The following is a 16,972-nucleotide window of genomic DNA, read 5'->3' on the forward strand; positions in this document are numbered from 1 at the left end:
AGTCCCAGTTCCATCTCTGCCTTGGCCTTCCTAACTACCCCCCTACATCCCCGAGCAACTGCAGAATAGTCCTCCCTGGTGATGACCCCTTTCCATTGGGTGTAAGCCTCCTTTTTAGCAAGGAGACATTCCCGGATGCTTTTGGTGAGCCATGGAGGCTTGTGTGCTCTCCTGCTTCCTTTGATCCTCGTTGGGATTACCTTCCTTTGGGCTTGGAGGATTGTCTCCTTAAGGAGCGACCACTCTCCTTGGACGCCTGAGTCCAGTTTATTACTGAACTCTGAACAACTCCAAGATCTACACCATTTTTAAAGGCATGAAAGCTTAAATAGTTCATTTGAGTCAATCATAACAAAAAGGCACCATTAAAATGAAAACCAAATAATTAACTGTTCAGCAACACATCAAAAAGCCACTCCTCTATGGTATATGGACAGCATCACTGGCAAGTGCCACAAGTCTGTGCAGAATCCAAGATTGAAAGCTGCGTTTCTCTTCAGTCGTGTAAAATTAGAAACAGTGCATATTCTCAAACTTGAGCAAGCTTCTGTACTATGCTGTCTCAACAGCTGGCAGTTCACTCCAGTGCCCATTCCCCTATTCAAAACCTTGCTGAACTGAAGCAAAAAAAAAAAAAATAATAAAAAAAAAAATAAGTCAGGTTTTGTTGTTGCTTATGCTGAAGACACCATGGGCTACAGCAAAACCCCCAAGAAATCAGGTCAATTTAATTCTATAGTAACTTTGGCATTCGTGACCAACAATGAAGGCAGTTAACTGAGAGGACTGGAGGCTCAGACAAGACCCACCAACATAACTAAGGTTCTTAATTAGGAGGAAATAATTATTTCCACCTTTCAACAGCAAGGGGGAAGTTTGATGTCTGCTAACCAATCACTCTCTCTGCAGTTTTTGCCTGTATAACCGGCATCTCCTTTTAGTTTCATTATCTAGCAGTTAAGTGGTAGAATGGGTGGGATAGAAGAGAGAAAAAAGTTGAGATGTTTTGCAGAAGTGGGGAAGGGAGAGACAGGCATGCAAGAATTGAAAAAAAATTATATGTATACATTGTAGAAAGCAGGAATAGGAAGAGATAAAACAACATCTATTACAGGAAAGTTAAAAATCAAGTAGAGCAAAGCTTGGCAGATGCAACTAAGAGATGCAATATATCATATCCTGAAATATTTTTAAATGGAACATTTTGCACCAAAAACTATTCCTAAGAAAACGTAGAGAACCCTGAATCAGGATCTCATTTGACTTGTCCTAAATAAAGAACTGAATCCTTACTGCACTTGAAAAGGCATTAAGATGGACTAACTTGTCCCGTTAAAACTACAGATGATGATGTGGGAGGCAGGCAAGGCTAACACTTCTACAACGTGCTTAATGCAACATTGGGACAGAGGTATATTTGAGTTGTGTGTGTTCTTAGTCTGTCTTTTACTCCTGTGGATTTATGTTCCTAACTTTGTTAGGTTAAAACAGAACTGATTCACTCATTTAAAATTATCTCCTAGATTGTGAGCAGTGAGCTAGTTTCAAGTTTTCTTCCACTGAAAATTTCTAATAATTTTATATTTGGTTTCTTTTCATCAGAAAAGTGACAGATTTAGAACCACTTAGTAATACGATTTGACTGCTAGCACAGTAGAAGTCTACGTAATATCAATCATAGTCTTACCTATGTTTGGCTTTTGTCTACTTGTGTTGCGTTATCTGTTACACTAAGAGTACCCAAGTTGCATCTTCCAAGATTTGGGTAGACAACCATTTCAACACCCTCTGGGATTAATTCAGTTATGGGCATGTTACTGTTAGCCTCTTATTTGCATAAATGGACAATAGCAGCCTAGAAGAAGCCTTTATGCCAAATAGGAGCTGCACTAAGGAGCTCAAGACTTCAGTTCAGCAGCCCCCAAAAGGTAAGAAAATGATGGGAATGCAAAGGCAACATGTAGAAGCCATGTTTCTTTGCCTTCCACTTAATCGCTAGTTACTCCTGAATTACTCAGAAATGGGAGTTAAATGAGATCTTCAACTGCAGGACTCCCAGCACCAGCTGTTCACGGTTCACCCCTGTGGCTGGGAGTCCAGTCAGCTGACATGGCTCCCAGCCACAGGAAAGACCCTGCTATATGTACAAATTACAGCTATAAAGTTACTATACATTTTCGAGGTCTAGCTTTATAGCTGGTTGCAACTTTTTATGGTATGATAGGCAGTACTCTGCACATGTAGCTGGTTTTGGTTTAATTGCGCAATTAATCTGTCAATTGTACAATAGATGCACCATGTAGAAGGGGCCCCAGTCTCATCATTCTCCAACTAATTGCTAGACATCTCCACTACTACCTAGGTAGCTGGCAAGGCAAGTACCAACTTCCTCAGGGAGCCAATGTAGGAAACCCACAGTAAAGTGGCTGCTGTTGTCAAAAGCTGTCAAAGTGCCAGTGACAATCTGAATTACACCTACACCCTATGCACCCTGCTGCTGTTCCAACAGAATGTGTCAGGAGGTCTTTTTAAAAAGGGTGGAAGGAAGGGCTTTCCTACAGGCACCAGAATTAGTCCAACTGTTAGCTGGACATCTCAGCTCCAGTTTTCAAGTTACTACTTTATACAGTGCATCAGACTATTTTATTTTTCCAACACTAAACTTGTAAGAACAGTAGTATCCACGTATCCAACACCATTCCAGCTAACAAAAGGTTCTTTTCCTCATTCTGCCCCTTCCCAAGTTTGGGTAAAAATATACTCTTCCCCCCTGCCCCCCCCAAAAAAAACTCAACATACCAGTTTGACAGCATCATCTGCTTTATTGGAGGCCACTGCCAAAATTTCTGTGGTGGAGTTGAACACCAGAGAGGTAGCAGCTGTAACTAAGTTCATTATAGCTTTGACTGGTTTAGGATTGGCTTCCTGGAGGCAAGTGTCGCTGGTATACACATTCACAACACCAGAACTGGAGCTAAGAAAAAAAAAAAAGACAAAGTTTATTCAAAAAACGTACAGAAGAGTGATTCATCTTTCACATGGCATCTCTGCAAGTTAAACTATCATCGCCTGTCTAGTGTATGCATGTACACAATTTAAAAACCATATTAGAACATTACGGATGACTGACTTCTTAACATAAGTCTCTACAGCTTAAGCTAATCAGCTCTGGTAGTTCCCTGGTTCGCCCACCAGTCTTCAGAGCAGGCCAGATTTCCTTTTGGAGGGACACTGCTTGCATGGTCTAATTTTTCCCCCAGGTTAAAACGTCATGTTAAAAACAAACAAAAAAACACTCATCACTTTATGCTGAATATACTTCTGCTGCTTCACATCTGAATTTTAAAAAATTAGTTGTGTAGTGTTATTCATCTTGAAGATTAGATAATATAATTCTAGAGGGTTTTGGCACCTATCAATCACTGCCTCAGACAAGGTCACTTCAGGTGAAGTGCATCTGCAACAAGAGAATGGCTCTTCCGGCTTCATCAAGAGGATTCAGACCAAGGTCAAGCATCAGTAGTTGTCTCTAAAATATGACTTGGACTAAAATGGGCTATAAGTAAACAATCATATCCCACTCCAAATGCTTTCATAAGTACCATAAATCAAGTTTGTTCAATTTAAAGAAATGCAGCTTTACTTGTCAATTCTTAATGCTCTTTCCTGCCCAAAGTAGTGAATGAATAAACAACTAACTAACTAACTAACTAACTAACTGAGGGATATAACAACCAGTAAAAATGGAATTATAGCTGCATTTTTTTTCATTCTGTCTGGTCTTAAATTTAAGCCCATTTCTTTAAAGCTATAAAAAAGTTAAAAGTAACTTTTCTAGAGTACTATATTAAGTAGAGTGCACTCTACTATAACTAGACACAAGGACAAATAGTTACAGTTCATCAAAATCTCTATTTTATGTTGCAGGTTCAAAAGACAGTATCGCACAAAAGATGACAAACTAAATGATGCATTTGATTTTAGGAACAAACATATATGACATTTTCACCCTGAGTGAGAAAGTTGGTTTCTCTAAAAACTAAATTTAAAAAGTACGTTTTCAAGAATAAACTAAGCTTCCAAGTGAAGAAATGGGTTTCAGATGATGCAAAACAGGACTTTAGACTGACAAGTTGAACACTGAAATAAACATTCATTCACAGAGCTAGAAGAAACTCAAATCTGAAATGTTATTTTTCAAATTATTTTAAAAGAAGTTTTTCACAGAGCGTTCTGCACCCCATCTGCATAAAATGTCAGAGTAATCCAACTAGACAAGCAGCAACAGCACTACCTGTACAAGCTGTACCAACCAACAGAGATCCCCACCTAAACATGTTTAAAAGTCAGGTTTTTTTCAATTGTTTCTGTAGCAGATAACCATTTTTATATAGGATTTTTTTCAGGTTTCTCCAACATAAAAACTGGTATTTAAGACAATACACAACAGCAATAGCAACTGTAAGAAACAGGGAGCTGGGAAGTGACTAAGGGGGAAAAAGTAAATATTTACTATATTTTACCTGAATCCAAGACGACTTTGCATTTAAGACAACTCCTAATAATTGGATCCTACACACTGCAAGTTATAAAACTGGTTATATTTTCATGGAAAGAATCTTTTTATTGGTGGGCCGTCTTAAGTTTTTATCTTCCATTCCAACAACCAGCATGGCGGGGAAAGCAGCAGAAGTGGGGTGAAGGGCCAGGATCTCCCCTCCCCTTGCCCCAGGCTGAGCTGGTACTTGCATTTAAGATTGGGTTTCCCTCTTCCCCACAGTGACTGGGGAAAGACACCTCATCTTGGATTTGGGTAAATATAGTATTAATGAATGAGTCACAGATTCAGGTCTGCCTTTTAAACAGATGGAGTAGTTAACACCATGTTAATAGAAACTGAGCTAGTAAAAATATGTACTAGTACATGTGTTACTGGTGTTTAGCCAACACAGTATTATGTGAATAGCCATGGAGCACAATGGCTAGGTGTTTAATGGAATAGGACTCCTAGTCCATATACCTCTTCACCAAAAATTAACTCCTAGCCACTAGTTCCTTATTTGTTGCAAATGTTAAAAAATTTACCCAAGGGCTCCAAAGTGAGAGAATATGGCATACTGTCACTTACCCACATGCCACATATTGGCCATTTTTTGATAGAGCAAGACATCTTCCATGCAAACAGCCTTCATCAGTGAACTTATTTATACATCGCCTGCTTTTTACATCCCAAATGAAAACTTCACCTTCATCTGAAGAACGACGGAGGAAACAAATGGTTGGTTATTGTACTAAGACTATTAGCAAATCAGCAGATTAGGAAAAGGATTTGAATGAGAGTTAACATTCACTTTATTTTTATTAACACATTTTGAACCATGGGTATCAAACATGTGCTTTGCAAGTCTGCCAAAACAGCAGAACAAGATATTAAATGCTAAATTCAACTTTCACTTGTCATGCTTAAACAATTGTATGTTAAGCCAGTGACAGAAGAAACAAAATAAAAAGATAATGACAAGTTGTGTGTTAATAGGGAAAGAGGCTGTTGACATGCAACTGTTATACTTGTGCAACTCTGTAGCTATAGAAATGAAGCATAAGTGGCTTCAGCTTTAACCTGATTAACACTGTCTACTCTGTTCCATGGAGAACAGTCACACGAAGAGGAGCCTTTGAAGAAAATATCCATTACTGTCTTTATATTCTTTTTAACAGTAATACAATTTTTGCTATGTCACACCCAGTATTGAATCCCAGTAAGAATTCTGCCCTTGAAGACGTTGCTTAAGATAGCTGTACTCCACGTAGTGTCTCTATGTACCTGAACGCAAGATAGGTTTCAAGCTACCTCAAAATTCTATAGTACAGCTACAATGTTCAAATTTAATACTCTTCTCAATCTGAAGCTGGCTAGTAGGACTGTGTGAAGCTTCAGTTGCTGGTTCGATTCAGAGATTTTTTAAGCGCCAGGTCACTGGGGCCAGGTGAGGCAGCCATCAACAGGGCTGGGAGAGTGGGTAGGGGATGAGGGGCCTGTTCAATTCAGAGATTTGGCTGAATCCATTCAGGGCAGCGATCTGAATCACCAAATCAAAAATCGCTGTCCTCCAAATTTGCCAAATCCAAATGCAAAGCAAATACTAGCTGCTTCTCACAGGCCTTCTGCCTGGCATGAAAGCACTACAGCAGGGGTTCAAATTGCGGTACATGTACCCCTCGAGGTATACAAGACATCTCTGGGCAGGTAGAAGAAGTTTTGCAATGGCAGATTTAATATTCATTATAATAATAATTGGCATTTAAGATGTTAAAATATAAGAGGTATGCTGGTAGGGGCACGCAGGCAACTGATAAATCTGGAAGGGGTACACAATAAGAAAAGGTTTAGGTACCTCTGCACTACAGAAAGTTGAAATACCGCCACATGAGACTTTTAGTACTACTGCTTTCAGCAACTCCCTCAGGCTATCCATAGTTGATTCCACTTTTGTGGAAGATTAGCATCTTGCTGAGATGTCAGTCTCACATATATAACAAACTATTTGTTTTGCTTTCTAATCCAAGGTTACCAATAGCAACACAATGTCAGACTACACTTAAGGACTCCATGGTAAATGGAACGCAGGAAAGGATCAGCTAAAATAATGAGCAGCTAAGAGTTATTCTAAACAAAAAGGGAACTGTTGAACATACCTGCACTATTCAGAACTTCTAGCAAAAAGGTGAAGCATTGAAAGCTTTGTTGAAATCATGTTTTTAAATGTGTTTTATATGGCAGGATTTTTTTCCCTTGTGAATGGCCACTAACCAATAGTTCACTGAAAAAAGTTCTGGTAGTAATCTACAGTTTGTATACAGAGGTAACAATTCAGGACAGCAAGGCATTGTGGTTCAGAGCACATGATCCAAGCAGGAAGCTGGTGCTGTGCACTTTTTATGGTGCCATTTTGGGGAAACTAAAATTTTTACTCTATAAATCTAGAAGTAGCACATGGCTGTTAAGCATCTTAACTACTGTGCTGTACCGTTATATATGCCATTCAACACCTCCTCTTAAACTTCCTTGATATTTTTCCTAATAGTTGGCAAAAGCAAGCAATGCAAATGCAAAGAAAAATTAGAACCAGCAAATTAGAATCTGCGCAAAAAGTGTATATTTGTAATTGTGTTTTAAAAATGCTTACATAAAAGGGCTTTTTCAAATGGGCACTTATCAAAAAAAGATAAAATGCCCATCAATTGTAGTGTTATTAAGCATAAAATATGATGCTGAAAGAAGCATGAATAGCTTACCAGAATTTGTATAAATTTTGCTGCTATCAGGAGTGAAGTTTGATGCAACAGCTTTTCCATTTATCTTCATACTGCCAATCAGTTCCATTGTCTAGGAGTGAAGAGTAATACTTAAATGAAGAATGAGTGTTCAGTAGAGCAAGGATGACTCAGATCTGCATGACTTCTGGAACACAAATGTGTTGCTGTTCTACTGCTAGAAGACTCCTTTCCCCTTTTCCAATAGACACATAGCTTTTCTAAAAGTGTTATTAAGTACATCACGTTTCTGATGCATCCAGCTGGACATCAAATTCACATTAGGGCTTACATCCTCCTGTTACTCCTCTTGGTGAACAAGGGCAGGTAGAGTTGCAGGATTGGGGCTGCAGGTGGTTAAACAGCCTCCAACTAAAGCACATCCTCATCTCACGATCTACCCACATTTTTGCAAACAGACTTGGCTTTCTACACGTAGGCTACAATACCCATATTAGAACATTACTGGTACTGCTGCCTATCATGCATTCTCTCTGAATAAAAAAGTTTCTCGTACCTCCAAAAACACTTCTCCCCTAAAACGGGCAAACCGCAATCACTTTTACTTAAGTTTTGATCAAGGCACTGATTTTCAGCTGCTATTTCTTCCAAAATTTGCTTTTAAAAGAGGACATAGTAATAAGCCGAGAAAGGGTTGTTAGACATTCAAGAACAAAGAGGACGTCTACAAAAAGTGGACATATTTTCAGTTTAATAAGACTATAAAAATGAGGTAGTCGTGTATTAATGTTTTAAGAAATATTCAAACATTTAAACCCAAGCATGTCTACTTGTTATTTTCAACTTCATTTGACAGGGGATTTCACTGCCTTCATCTCTTTCAGGTTGGCTGCAAATATGAAATTTGTGGCTTAATATCTAATATTAAAGGGGATGCTTTACATCTGAAGTGAAAAAGTGCCATGACAATTTTGCATGACATTCAAATGCATAAGATACTGAAATAGCTCATTGGCACTCCTCTGATGAACACTGTAGGTTACACATTACTTTTGTCCCCTCCCATCCTCCAGAAGTATGGTTCTTTAAAAAATTAACTCAAGATCTGGCATGAGAACAGTCACCTAGAATCTACTTTGATTAATGCTTTGTTCAGTTCTCCTGCACAATTCTGAAGTACATCAGGCACGTTAGTGCAATAAGCATAGCTCAGTCTCCATTACCTCCCAACCTGGGCAATACCTCCACTGACTATGACAGCCAATAAGTGTTGAACAGAGTGGTTAGCTTCTGTGCTACTACTTCTCCCCACCCCACAGTTAGGAACTAGACTCAAGCTTTCTACCACAATCATATTGATGGGACATGTACCAAGATGAGAATTTTCTCTATTCGTTATGAATCAGATAAGCTAAACTAGTTTCACTACCAGCCTTAAACACTACTAAATGAACAAAAAAAACCCAAACCAACCCCCTCTCCCCACACAGTGCTATCTGGGACCCTTTTCTTTAAAAAAGAAAAAGTTACAGCTTCAGAAAGGAATTAAAAAAAAAGAGAGGTTCAAATTCAGCATAAGCAGATGCAAAAGCAAAAGGCTTCTGAAAGTTAAAGATGCTTGAAGTCACATTTTTCAGCCTCTCCCCTACCAAGGAGAGACCCCCTGCCCACAACCACACTATTATGAGAAGAGCTAGATGGTCATGACTTCTTGACACGATAACACAACCCCCTGGGACTGAAGCCCTATTATGGACAAATATGAAGACATTACCTTCATTGACAGCAAGTGAATATAACCTGAGGTCCCGGTAAAAAGAAGGAATGACCCATCTGGAGATACCTCAAAGTCTTTGACAAATCTTTCCTGCATACCTTAAAGAAAAAAAAAAAGCAATTGCTTTCAAAATAATGTTTGCACTATTCAAAACATTTACATAAAACTTATGGTTTAAATTGTAGCAGTTAATACCATCTTACTTATGCAACCATTATGATAAGCACTACAAAGAATTTTGCCACCCAAAATGTTTTAGAGAGCTGCTGAACCAAATCTGCAACACGCCAAACCCCAAACCTAAGTTAACAGGCTGCATCTACATCATGTATGGCAGCATACAGCACTAGTTACAATGGCAGCAATAGTTACTAGTTACAGTCAGCATATCCATCATGTAGGTATTATTTTATGATCCCTGTACCTGTATACTTAGAACTAAAGACAATGCTTACATTTGGACAACTGACAGACCACCAAATACCTGAAGAAAGAGACAGCTGTGACTGTTTAGATCCAGGACTTAAGACAGAGGAGAACACTGCTAGTCATTAACAAACTGGGCTTGCTTACTATCCAGTACAGAACTTCAAAACTTGAGACAAATGAGGGTTTAAACTGTACTAGACTGAAGAAGTGCAAGAGACTGTTGGGGCATAATAGCCAATGCTGTTATCCAATACTTAGGTCTTACTTGTCAACATGCCTGTAGGTCACAAGCTTTACGAGTCAAGTTCATGAAACGACACAAGACTGAAACAAAACATTTGCCAAGTTTATACTAAGCAATTATTTTCCTATGCTAAAGAGATCCGAATTCCAAGATACTACACAACTCATGACTGACATGAAGATGCACAGTCCTTATTCTCAGTGGGATTTAGCCGACTCGGCCTTACATTCAGAACAGCTTAATTATAATAAACCCCGCTTATAGAAATCCTCCACTTTTTGTAACTGCCTCCTGATGTTTTGGATTTGTTGAATAGTTTGCTGCATTAAAATGGAATAACATTTCCATGAGGTTTCTGTCTGGTTCCATGTGAATTTGTTACAACAGAGCTGTCCTGTATTTTGATAGGTTTCACACAGTATCAAGGCCTAAGTTTATAAGTGGGCAGGAGGGTGCACTGGAATGGGAAAGTACAGAAAAACTGACTTTTTAAATTTTTAAAGCCTTCTCAAGTTACGTAGCAAAAGATGCTTCTTGCATGGTCTATACTATTGACACCCATGTTACTACTACATGGGGACAAGTCGATTGCTATAGCACTAGATGTGTATATACTGTTACACATTATATATACAGAATTGGCTATAGATTACAATAGCTAATATTAACTTGCTTTTCAAAAGGTCTGCCATCTCAGCACTACATATAGTTAATCATCAAGTCCTAAATAAAAGGCACATAATGCATCTTCATGAAAATATTTAAAACAGTCTTGTTAATTAGATAAAAAGTTGTTCAAATTGGAGGCATAATTACTTGGTTGGGGGCTACTGCACTAAAAAAAGTTATTATCCCTTCAGCTGATTACACAGTATAGCCTCCATATATATGCATTAGGCAGAGCCACACAGAACACCACGAGTTACCAAAAATGTGTTGTTTTATTCCATTAAGAAAACCTGGTTAATACACTAGAAAACTTTTAGCAAACACCACATACACCAAATAGATTCACACTCATACTGGGGACATTAGAAGTGATACTGACATTTTTATTAATGCTCACCTCTTATTTGGTTTACTGGAATAATATTCCCACCCATCATGTCATACACATAAAACATTTTATTGCGTATACTTGTGGCTATGACCCGCACTCCATCAGCACTGAAACAAGCCTTATGCACTGGAAAGCTTTCCAAATGGATGCTCTGTATCTTTGGATTAGTTTTACCATCCACCTTCAAGGGAGGGAGAAAGGAAAAAAAAATAGAAAGTTATTTCTGATGCGACCACCAGATAGTTCCAGGTACAAGTACAAAAAGAAAGAATAATAGTAGATAAATCAGTTCCCACTGTTAACAGAAGTCATTTTACCCCATCCCAGAGAAAACTTCAAAATTGAAAACCCCACTGGCATGTGTGCAAGTATTACTATTTCAGATACTGTCAAGGTGCAACATATCACAAGTGGGAATCTGTTCCGGAAGAAAGACCAAGAACCTCAGTCAACCATGATTCCTACTGGGGCAGATGAAGAGTTCTACCTTATGCCCTCTTGGGCTTTTCAGCTAGTTTTTTTTACATTCAGGAGAGTATGATACTTTCAAGTCCATTTCACATTTTATAAAATGGAATCGCTCACCTGGAACAGTGATACAGACTGATCTAGTCCAGCAGTCAAGACAACTTGTGCTGAAGGATGAAACTGCACTGTGGTCAGTTTGGCATCAGAAGGACGTTCATTATTGGCATTCAAACAGTTCTTCATCTAAAACACAAAACAATGTTGCCAAGACAGGCTGCAGTTCACTATACATGTGTTCCTACCCTCAACTGATCAATACAAGATTGAGGCAATCTTCTTTAATAAGATCTTTATGCCACTGTCCCCTAAAAAGGCTCAGAGCACCTTACCATCAAATCAGATAAAACAATAAAAAGTGTCCTTAAGAACACCTGGAAACAAACCCACCTGCTAAAAGCCTGCCCCTGACTAAATAAATAAATAAATAAATAAATAAATACAGTCTTATACCAATTCTGAAAGATAGCCAGACTCAGGCTCTGGCAGGTCTCAAGGGGGAAGGAGTTCCACAGCTGAGGAGTAACAGCCAAGGAGCCTCTCACATGTATGACTAGGTGAACTTGGAGTGCAGATGGTAGTTACAAGAGGCTACTTGCAGATGACCTTTGGGATCATATAAAGCATAAGCAAGGAGGCGGTGCTTTAGATAAGTAGGACCCAGGCCGTTTGTAAGATGGTGCAGGTGATTTCAAACTTAGGGCACACAGTAAGTGTTCTGCATTACTACCAGATTCAGACCATCATCTGAACGCTCACCAGTAGAATAAGCATATGCTGTATTTTTCTAGACAGTAAAGAGCATGAACACTACAGAATAGCTGCAAATGACTTCCACACAAGCCTCTTGAAAAGAAATGCCCCCCCCCCACAAAAAAGAGAGTATCAATCCCACATCAACAGCTTTTGTTGTGCTACACATTCACGTAAGGCTGTTGTGTAAGACTACTAGGTGTTGCATTGTACTGTCAAACTAGTTACTTCCCTGTCCAGTCTACTAAAAACAATGCCTGCCATTCTAGAGCACAATAAAATAACCTGAAACAAGCCCAAACCTGTCTGCTGGTAACCAAGAGGCTTGATCATTATGCATGCTCCACTTCTTATACCAAGACAAGATACTAAGCTACACAGATCTTAAGTCTGAGCTATTTGGCTGGGATGATCTAGTTGGGGATGGTCCTGCTTTGAGAAGAGGGTTGCACTAGATGACCTTCTAAGTTCCTTGGCAACCCTAATTTCCAATGATTCTATTATGGCAGTTCTCATATTTCTCCCCACCTCACTGTAAAGTAGTAATGCACGCCACTCTGGAGAACAATTCAGAGTGCTATCCTTCCTGCATAACCCTTGGAGGCTGGGGCCATCCTTTAGTTGAATTTATGTAGTTGGCACAAGCTATCAAAGTTTCAATAAGCCTCAAGTAAAGAGTTTGCAGTAAACCTGACAATAGCTCTGAGAAGTGAACTGCATCTTTCCTTTCAGCTGGTACAACAGATATCAGGTGATCCTGGCATTTACGAGTTCTATACTAATTAGGGGTGTGTGAAATGGGCCCTAATGGATTCTGATTTGGCCTGAATCAGGGGCCGTTATTTGATTTGTTGATTCAGATCACTGTACCTGATTTGATTCAGCTGAATCCAAATCAAAGACTTGATGCTGATCCAGAGAATCAGCAACTCGGCCACAGACACAGCTTTAAATGTTTTTAAACACTGCGCACTGGGGAGCTCCCTGTGGGACACTCCATGCGCCCCAGCATCGCAGCACTCACAAACTGCCTGCTACCTAGAGGTATGCAGAAAAAACATTTAAAGCTGTGTCTATGTCTGAATCGGCAAATATTTCCAAACTGATTTGGAGGGTTCCGATTCAATCTGGAGAGATTAAAGGGTCCTCTGATTCAATTTGGATTCAGAGATTTGGCCACCAAATCGGGCCGAATCAAGTCAGGGACCAAAGTTTTGCACAGCCCTAATGCTAATGTTTCTAGAGTACAGACAGGGCTACAGGTATTGAAACTGACAGTTAAGTCTCTCTCATCATATGGCAGTTATGATAAAAACACAACTGACTTCATGTTCCCTAAAAGGAAAATAAACAAGCTTTCAAGTCTGGGAAACCTTACGATAAACAAGGCATCCAAACAGGTACTGGCAAACACTGCTTTCCAACCAGTTGAGTAGCACAACTCTTCTATCTTGAAGTCTGTGTACCCAGATCAACACCAGGGGGGAGGGCGCAGCGGGGTAGTTATTTACCTGCAAAATACCTTTTGGTAAAGACTCTGAAATAGACACAAAGTTGCCAGTCTTGTGTAGAAGATCATCATCATCTTCATCCTCACTGTCATCTAAAAGAGGAAGCCGATTCTTCAATACACAGTTTATTCCAGTATCTCAACTCACAAATTAAAGATTGTCAGATGTTTGCTTTGGGGGAGGGAGGAAGGAGGCAGAAGTCAGTCATAAATAAAAATGCCTTGAAAGCCAAAGCTAAAAACATACTCTGCATAGTTTGCTCTAAGGGGTGGGGAGTAGCAGTCAAAAAATAAAGCTCTAAGTAGTAACACAAAGTAAGACACACTGAAAGCACTGAATACTTTATTGACCATGTTAATTATCATCGCTTATACCTTTCTTGGTTTTCTTCTTTCCTCTCTGGGCCCACGAAGGCACTCCTCCCATAGCTCTCTGAAACCTTAAAAAGATTGAATACAGTCCTCTTTAGGAAAGAATGAATAATACGTACACATTGCCCAGAACCCATTTTCCAGAAAGTTATTATTTCCTCCCCCATTCTCAATCACCACTGTAGAAAACAACAATCTTCTACCTGACAGAGTTCCACACTCCTACCCGACACCCATAAACCTTCCTTTCCTTCTTTTAAAGGGCTTTTCTAGTCTGCTCCCACCAAATACACTTTCTATTGCCCAAGATCAAACTGCTGTAACTACAAAATACTCTTGGGCACGCTGGTTTTCTTAACCATGGAAAGAAAGACTAAGTGTCTAGGTACAGAAGTAACTTCAAAACTGAATAAGTGACCTTTTCCCTACATGGTTATGTTCACATGTGTTCCAGAAAGCCTTTAAAGACAAAGGTATTTACATTTCTAGCGGCAGCAACCTTTTCTTATAGTCACATAACTGTATGTTTGGGCTTACGACTTGTGTCTTCACCAAAACATTGTTTCTCTCCCTTAAACTAATACTCCTCCCTAATAGTATTGATTAACACACTTCACTGTCTCCTTTTCGGACCCAGCACTGATTGCAACTGTCAAATCTCTACTCAGCTACCGTTTTCCTCCCTCGGGCAACTCCTTATTTACATTCCCTTCTTACTCGCCACTGTATCACTGTGCACAAAACTACTATGTTCCAATGCACTGATGAAAAAATATCTACACAAATTTGAAACTGGCCCCTTGGTATGAAAAGAAAATATACAAATTCTCTCTTTCAAGGAGTAATGCTAAAGAAATCAAGGTTGCTTGCTCCAAAAGCACAAGTAACAATCCACTGCAACATGCTGAGTATTTAGGTGTTGTCAAAAGGGAAAAAAGAAAGCATTTTTAATACTGCTATTAAATCAATTCTTGTTATTGAAATTAGCAGCAAGATTTATGATTAGCAAAATCTGTTTGTATAGGAAAAAACCTTACTGTTCCTGAAGTCTTCTTTGAAGATTTTCTTTGGTAAGGCTCTTCTCTGCATCACTCTTCATCATGTCTTTCCGATACCGATGCGTCATATCAATCCTAGATAAAGCCATATTTAGGATGTGAAAAAAAACTGCAAGTTTAACGACTCTTTGTTCTCTGCATGCCTCCAAGAAATAGGCAGTTAAAAAGGAACATAATCAAAGTCCCACCTCTCCTGCCCCCTTTTTGGTTGCTATGAACTGAACTTACTTTTCTTTAATTTCATCTTCATCGTCCACCCAGGCTGGTTTCTTAGACAGAGGAAAATTCTCTTCCGCTTCATCTTCTGAATCACTGGAGTCTCCTTTCAGAAGATTTCCACTGATTACCCCATCAAGCTTAAAAACAAACAAACAAACACACATACGTCTAAGGGTACAGGCACCTGTATACCTGGAGTCATTTTAAGAGGTGAACACTTCAAAAGGCAAGAGCTGTTACCTCCTAATTGTTATGCAGGAACAAGTCAGGAACAACAGAAATGTAGCAAGACCACTCCCACTTCAGTGCTGCTTTACTAAGCAGCAGCAAGGGTTGAAACAGTGTTACAATTGTATCAGCCGTTGTGTTACAATTGTATCAGCCGTTGTGTTACAATTGTATCAGCCGTTGTGTTACAATTGTATCAGCCGTTGTGTTACAATTGTATCAGCCTGTCCTTCACAGATAACAATTAGAAAGTAACAATTGCTATCCTTTTGAAGCACTCCCTTTTGAAATAGCTCCAAGCCTACCTGTATCCACATCCTAAAATAACAAAATTTAACAACTGTGAACTGAGAAGACAATTTTCAGGAGAGCAAGTGTAAACAATCAGGATCTCCTCTAAAGACAAACGCACAGAAAAAACAAATGTTGGTCCTGTCGCAATTCATCTCTAAACCATTTCCAAAGAAGGGGAAGTTTAGAAGACAGACTCATGATAGGTAAAGCGCACTGGTAAAAAAGGCTGTCTACAAAGCAGTTATAGCAGAGGTGTCAGACTCATCCAGCTCTGTAGACTGAATGAGTAGTGCAGAGCCAGTCCAAAGATGGAATCAGGCCTGCAAATCCCCTCCCTTCCCCTGGCAACCTGGGTTCAATGCCCACTCCACCCAGTGTGGGATCTGCGCTGTGTGCACGCAGATCACACAGCAGCCAGAACAGGCAGTGTGCAGTGCACTATAACAGGGGGTGCACAGCACAGACCCCAGACCGGTGAGCACACACCCTGGCCAGGCTGCACCACGTGTGGCACCCCCACTGAGAACTGTGCTACACATGGTGCCCACTCCCGCTGGTCTGCGACCTACACTGCACATGGTGCTTGCAGGCGCTGCATGTAGTGCAGGTGCCAAACTGGCTACAGTGGGCGCTGCATGCAGAGTTGTCAAGTCAGGGCAGGCGCTGCATGTATAGTGCCTGCTCTGGCCAGTCTGGGACCTACACGCCCCCCCGGCTGACAGCCACAAGGTGCCCATTCCAGTTACTCTGGGATCTGCACCACATGCATCTGTCTCCATGGCACAATTCTGGAGCAGCCTCTGGAGCTGCAGCTGCGGGTTGGGCCCCCACACCTCCTCCCTCCCCTTCCACCACAACAGATTTACCAGCTGCATGCAGCTCTCCATGCTGTATCAGAAATTGGATTGGTATCAGCCAATACACTTCCTTAAAAAAAAAAAAAACGGCCATCGGTATTGGCCCCAAAAACCTCTCTATTGGTGCACCCCCAGGTTGGGAAGGCTGGGGGGCCGTGCAGCACATGATCTACTCTTACGTAGAGTCTAGATCAGCGTTTCTCAACCCATGGGTCATGATCCAAAAGTGGGCCACAAGAACACATGAAAGGGTTGCAAACAAACTTTAAAAATGGATTCTCCTTTAACAGAGAGAGAAAAACATGGGAAACCGTGGCTTTCCCCTTGCAGGCTAGCAGAGTTCCAGCCTGCAAGGGGCTGCTCAGAGCCCC

General features: G+C 40.1%; 1 protein-coding gene across 1 annotated transcript in view; it reads right to left on the reverse strand.

Moving 5' to 3' along the window:
* Window positions 1-16,972, reverse strand: part of UTP18 (UTP18, small subunit processome component) — a gene marked incomplete at its 5' end in the record, with an annotated part of 22,908 nt that overhangs the window by 4,967 nt on the left and 969 nt on the right. The window contains 10 exons of the mRNA XM_019515181.1: window positions 2,800-2,974; window positions 5,129-5,252; window positions 7,297-7,387; window positions 9,050-9,150; window positions 10,792-10,966; window positions 11,371-11,496; window positions 13,575-13,666; window positions 13,949-14,013; window positions 14,983-15,078; window positions 15,232-15,359. Of these exons, the coding sequence (XP_019370726.1) occupies window positions 2,800-2,974; window positions 5,129-5,252; window positions 7,297-7,387; window positions 9,050-9,150; window positions 10,792-10,966; window positions 11,371-11,496; window positions 13,575-13,666; window positions 13,949-14,013; window positions 14,983-15,078; window positions 15,232-15,359 (1,173 nt within the window). The remainder of the gene's footprint in view (window positions 1-2,799; window positions 2,975-5,128; window positions 5,253-7,296; window positions 7,388-9,049; window positions 9,151-10,791; window positions 10,967-11,370; window positions 11,497-13,574; window positions 13,667-13,948; window positions 14,014-14,982; window positions 15,079-15,231; window positions 15,360-16,972) is intronic.

This window comes from Gavialis gangeticus, unplaced genomic scaffold (genome assembly GCF_001723915.1).
Source record: "Gavialis gangeticus isolate Ggan-Ray unplaced genomic scaffold, GavGan_comp1, whole genome shotgun sequence".
Classification (NCBI taxonomy): Eukaryota; Metazoa; Chordata; order Crocodylia; family Gavialidae; genus Gavialis; species Gavialis gangeticus.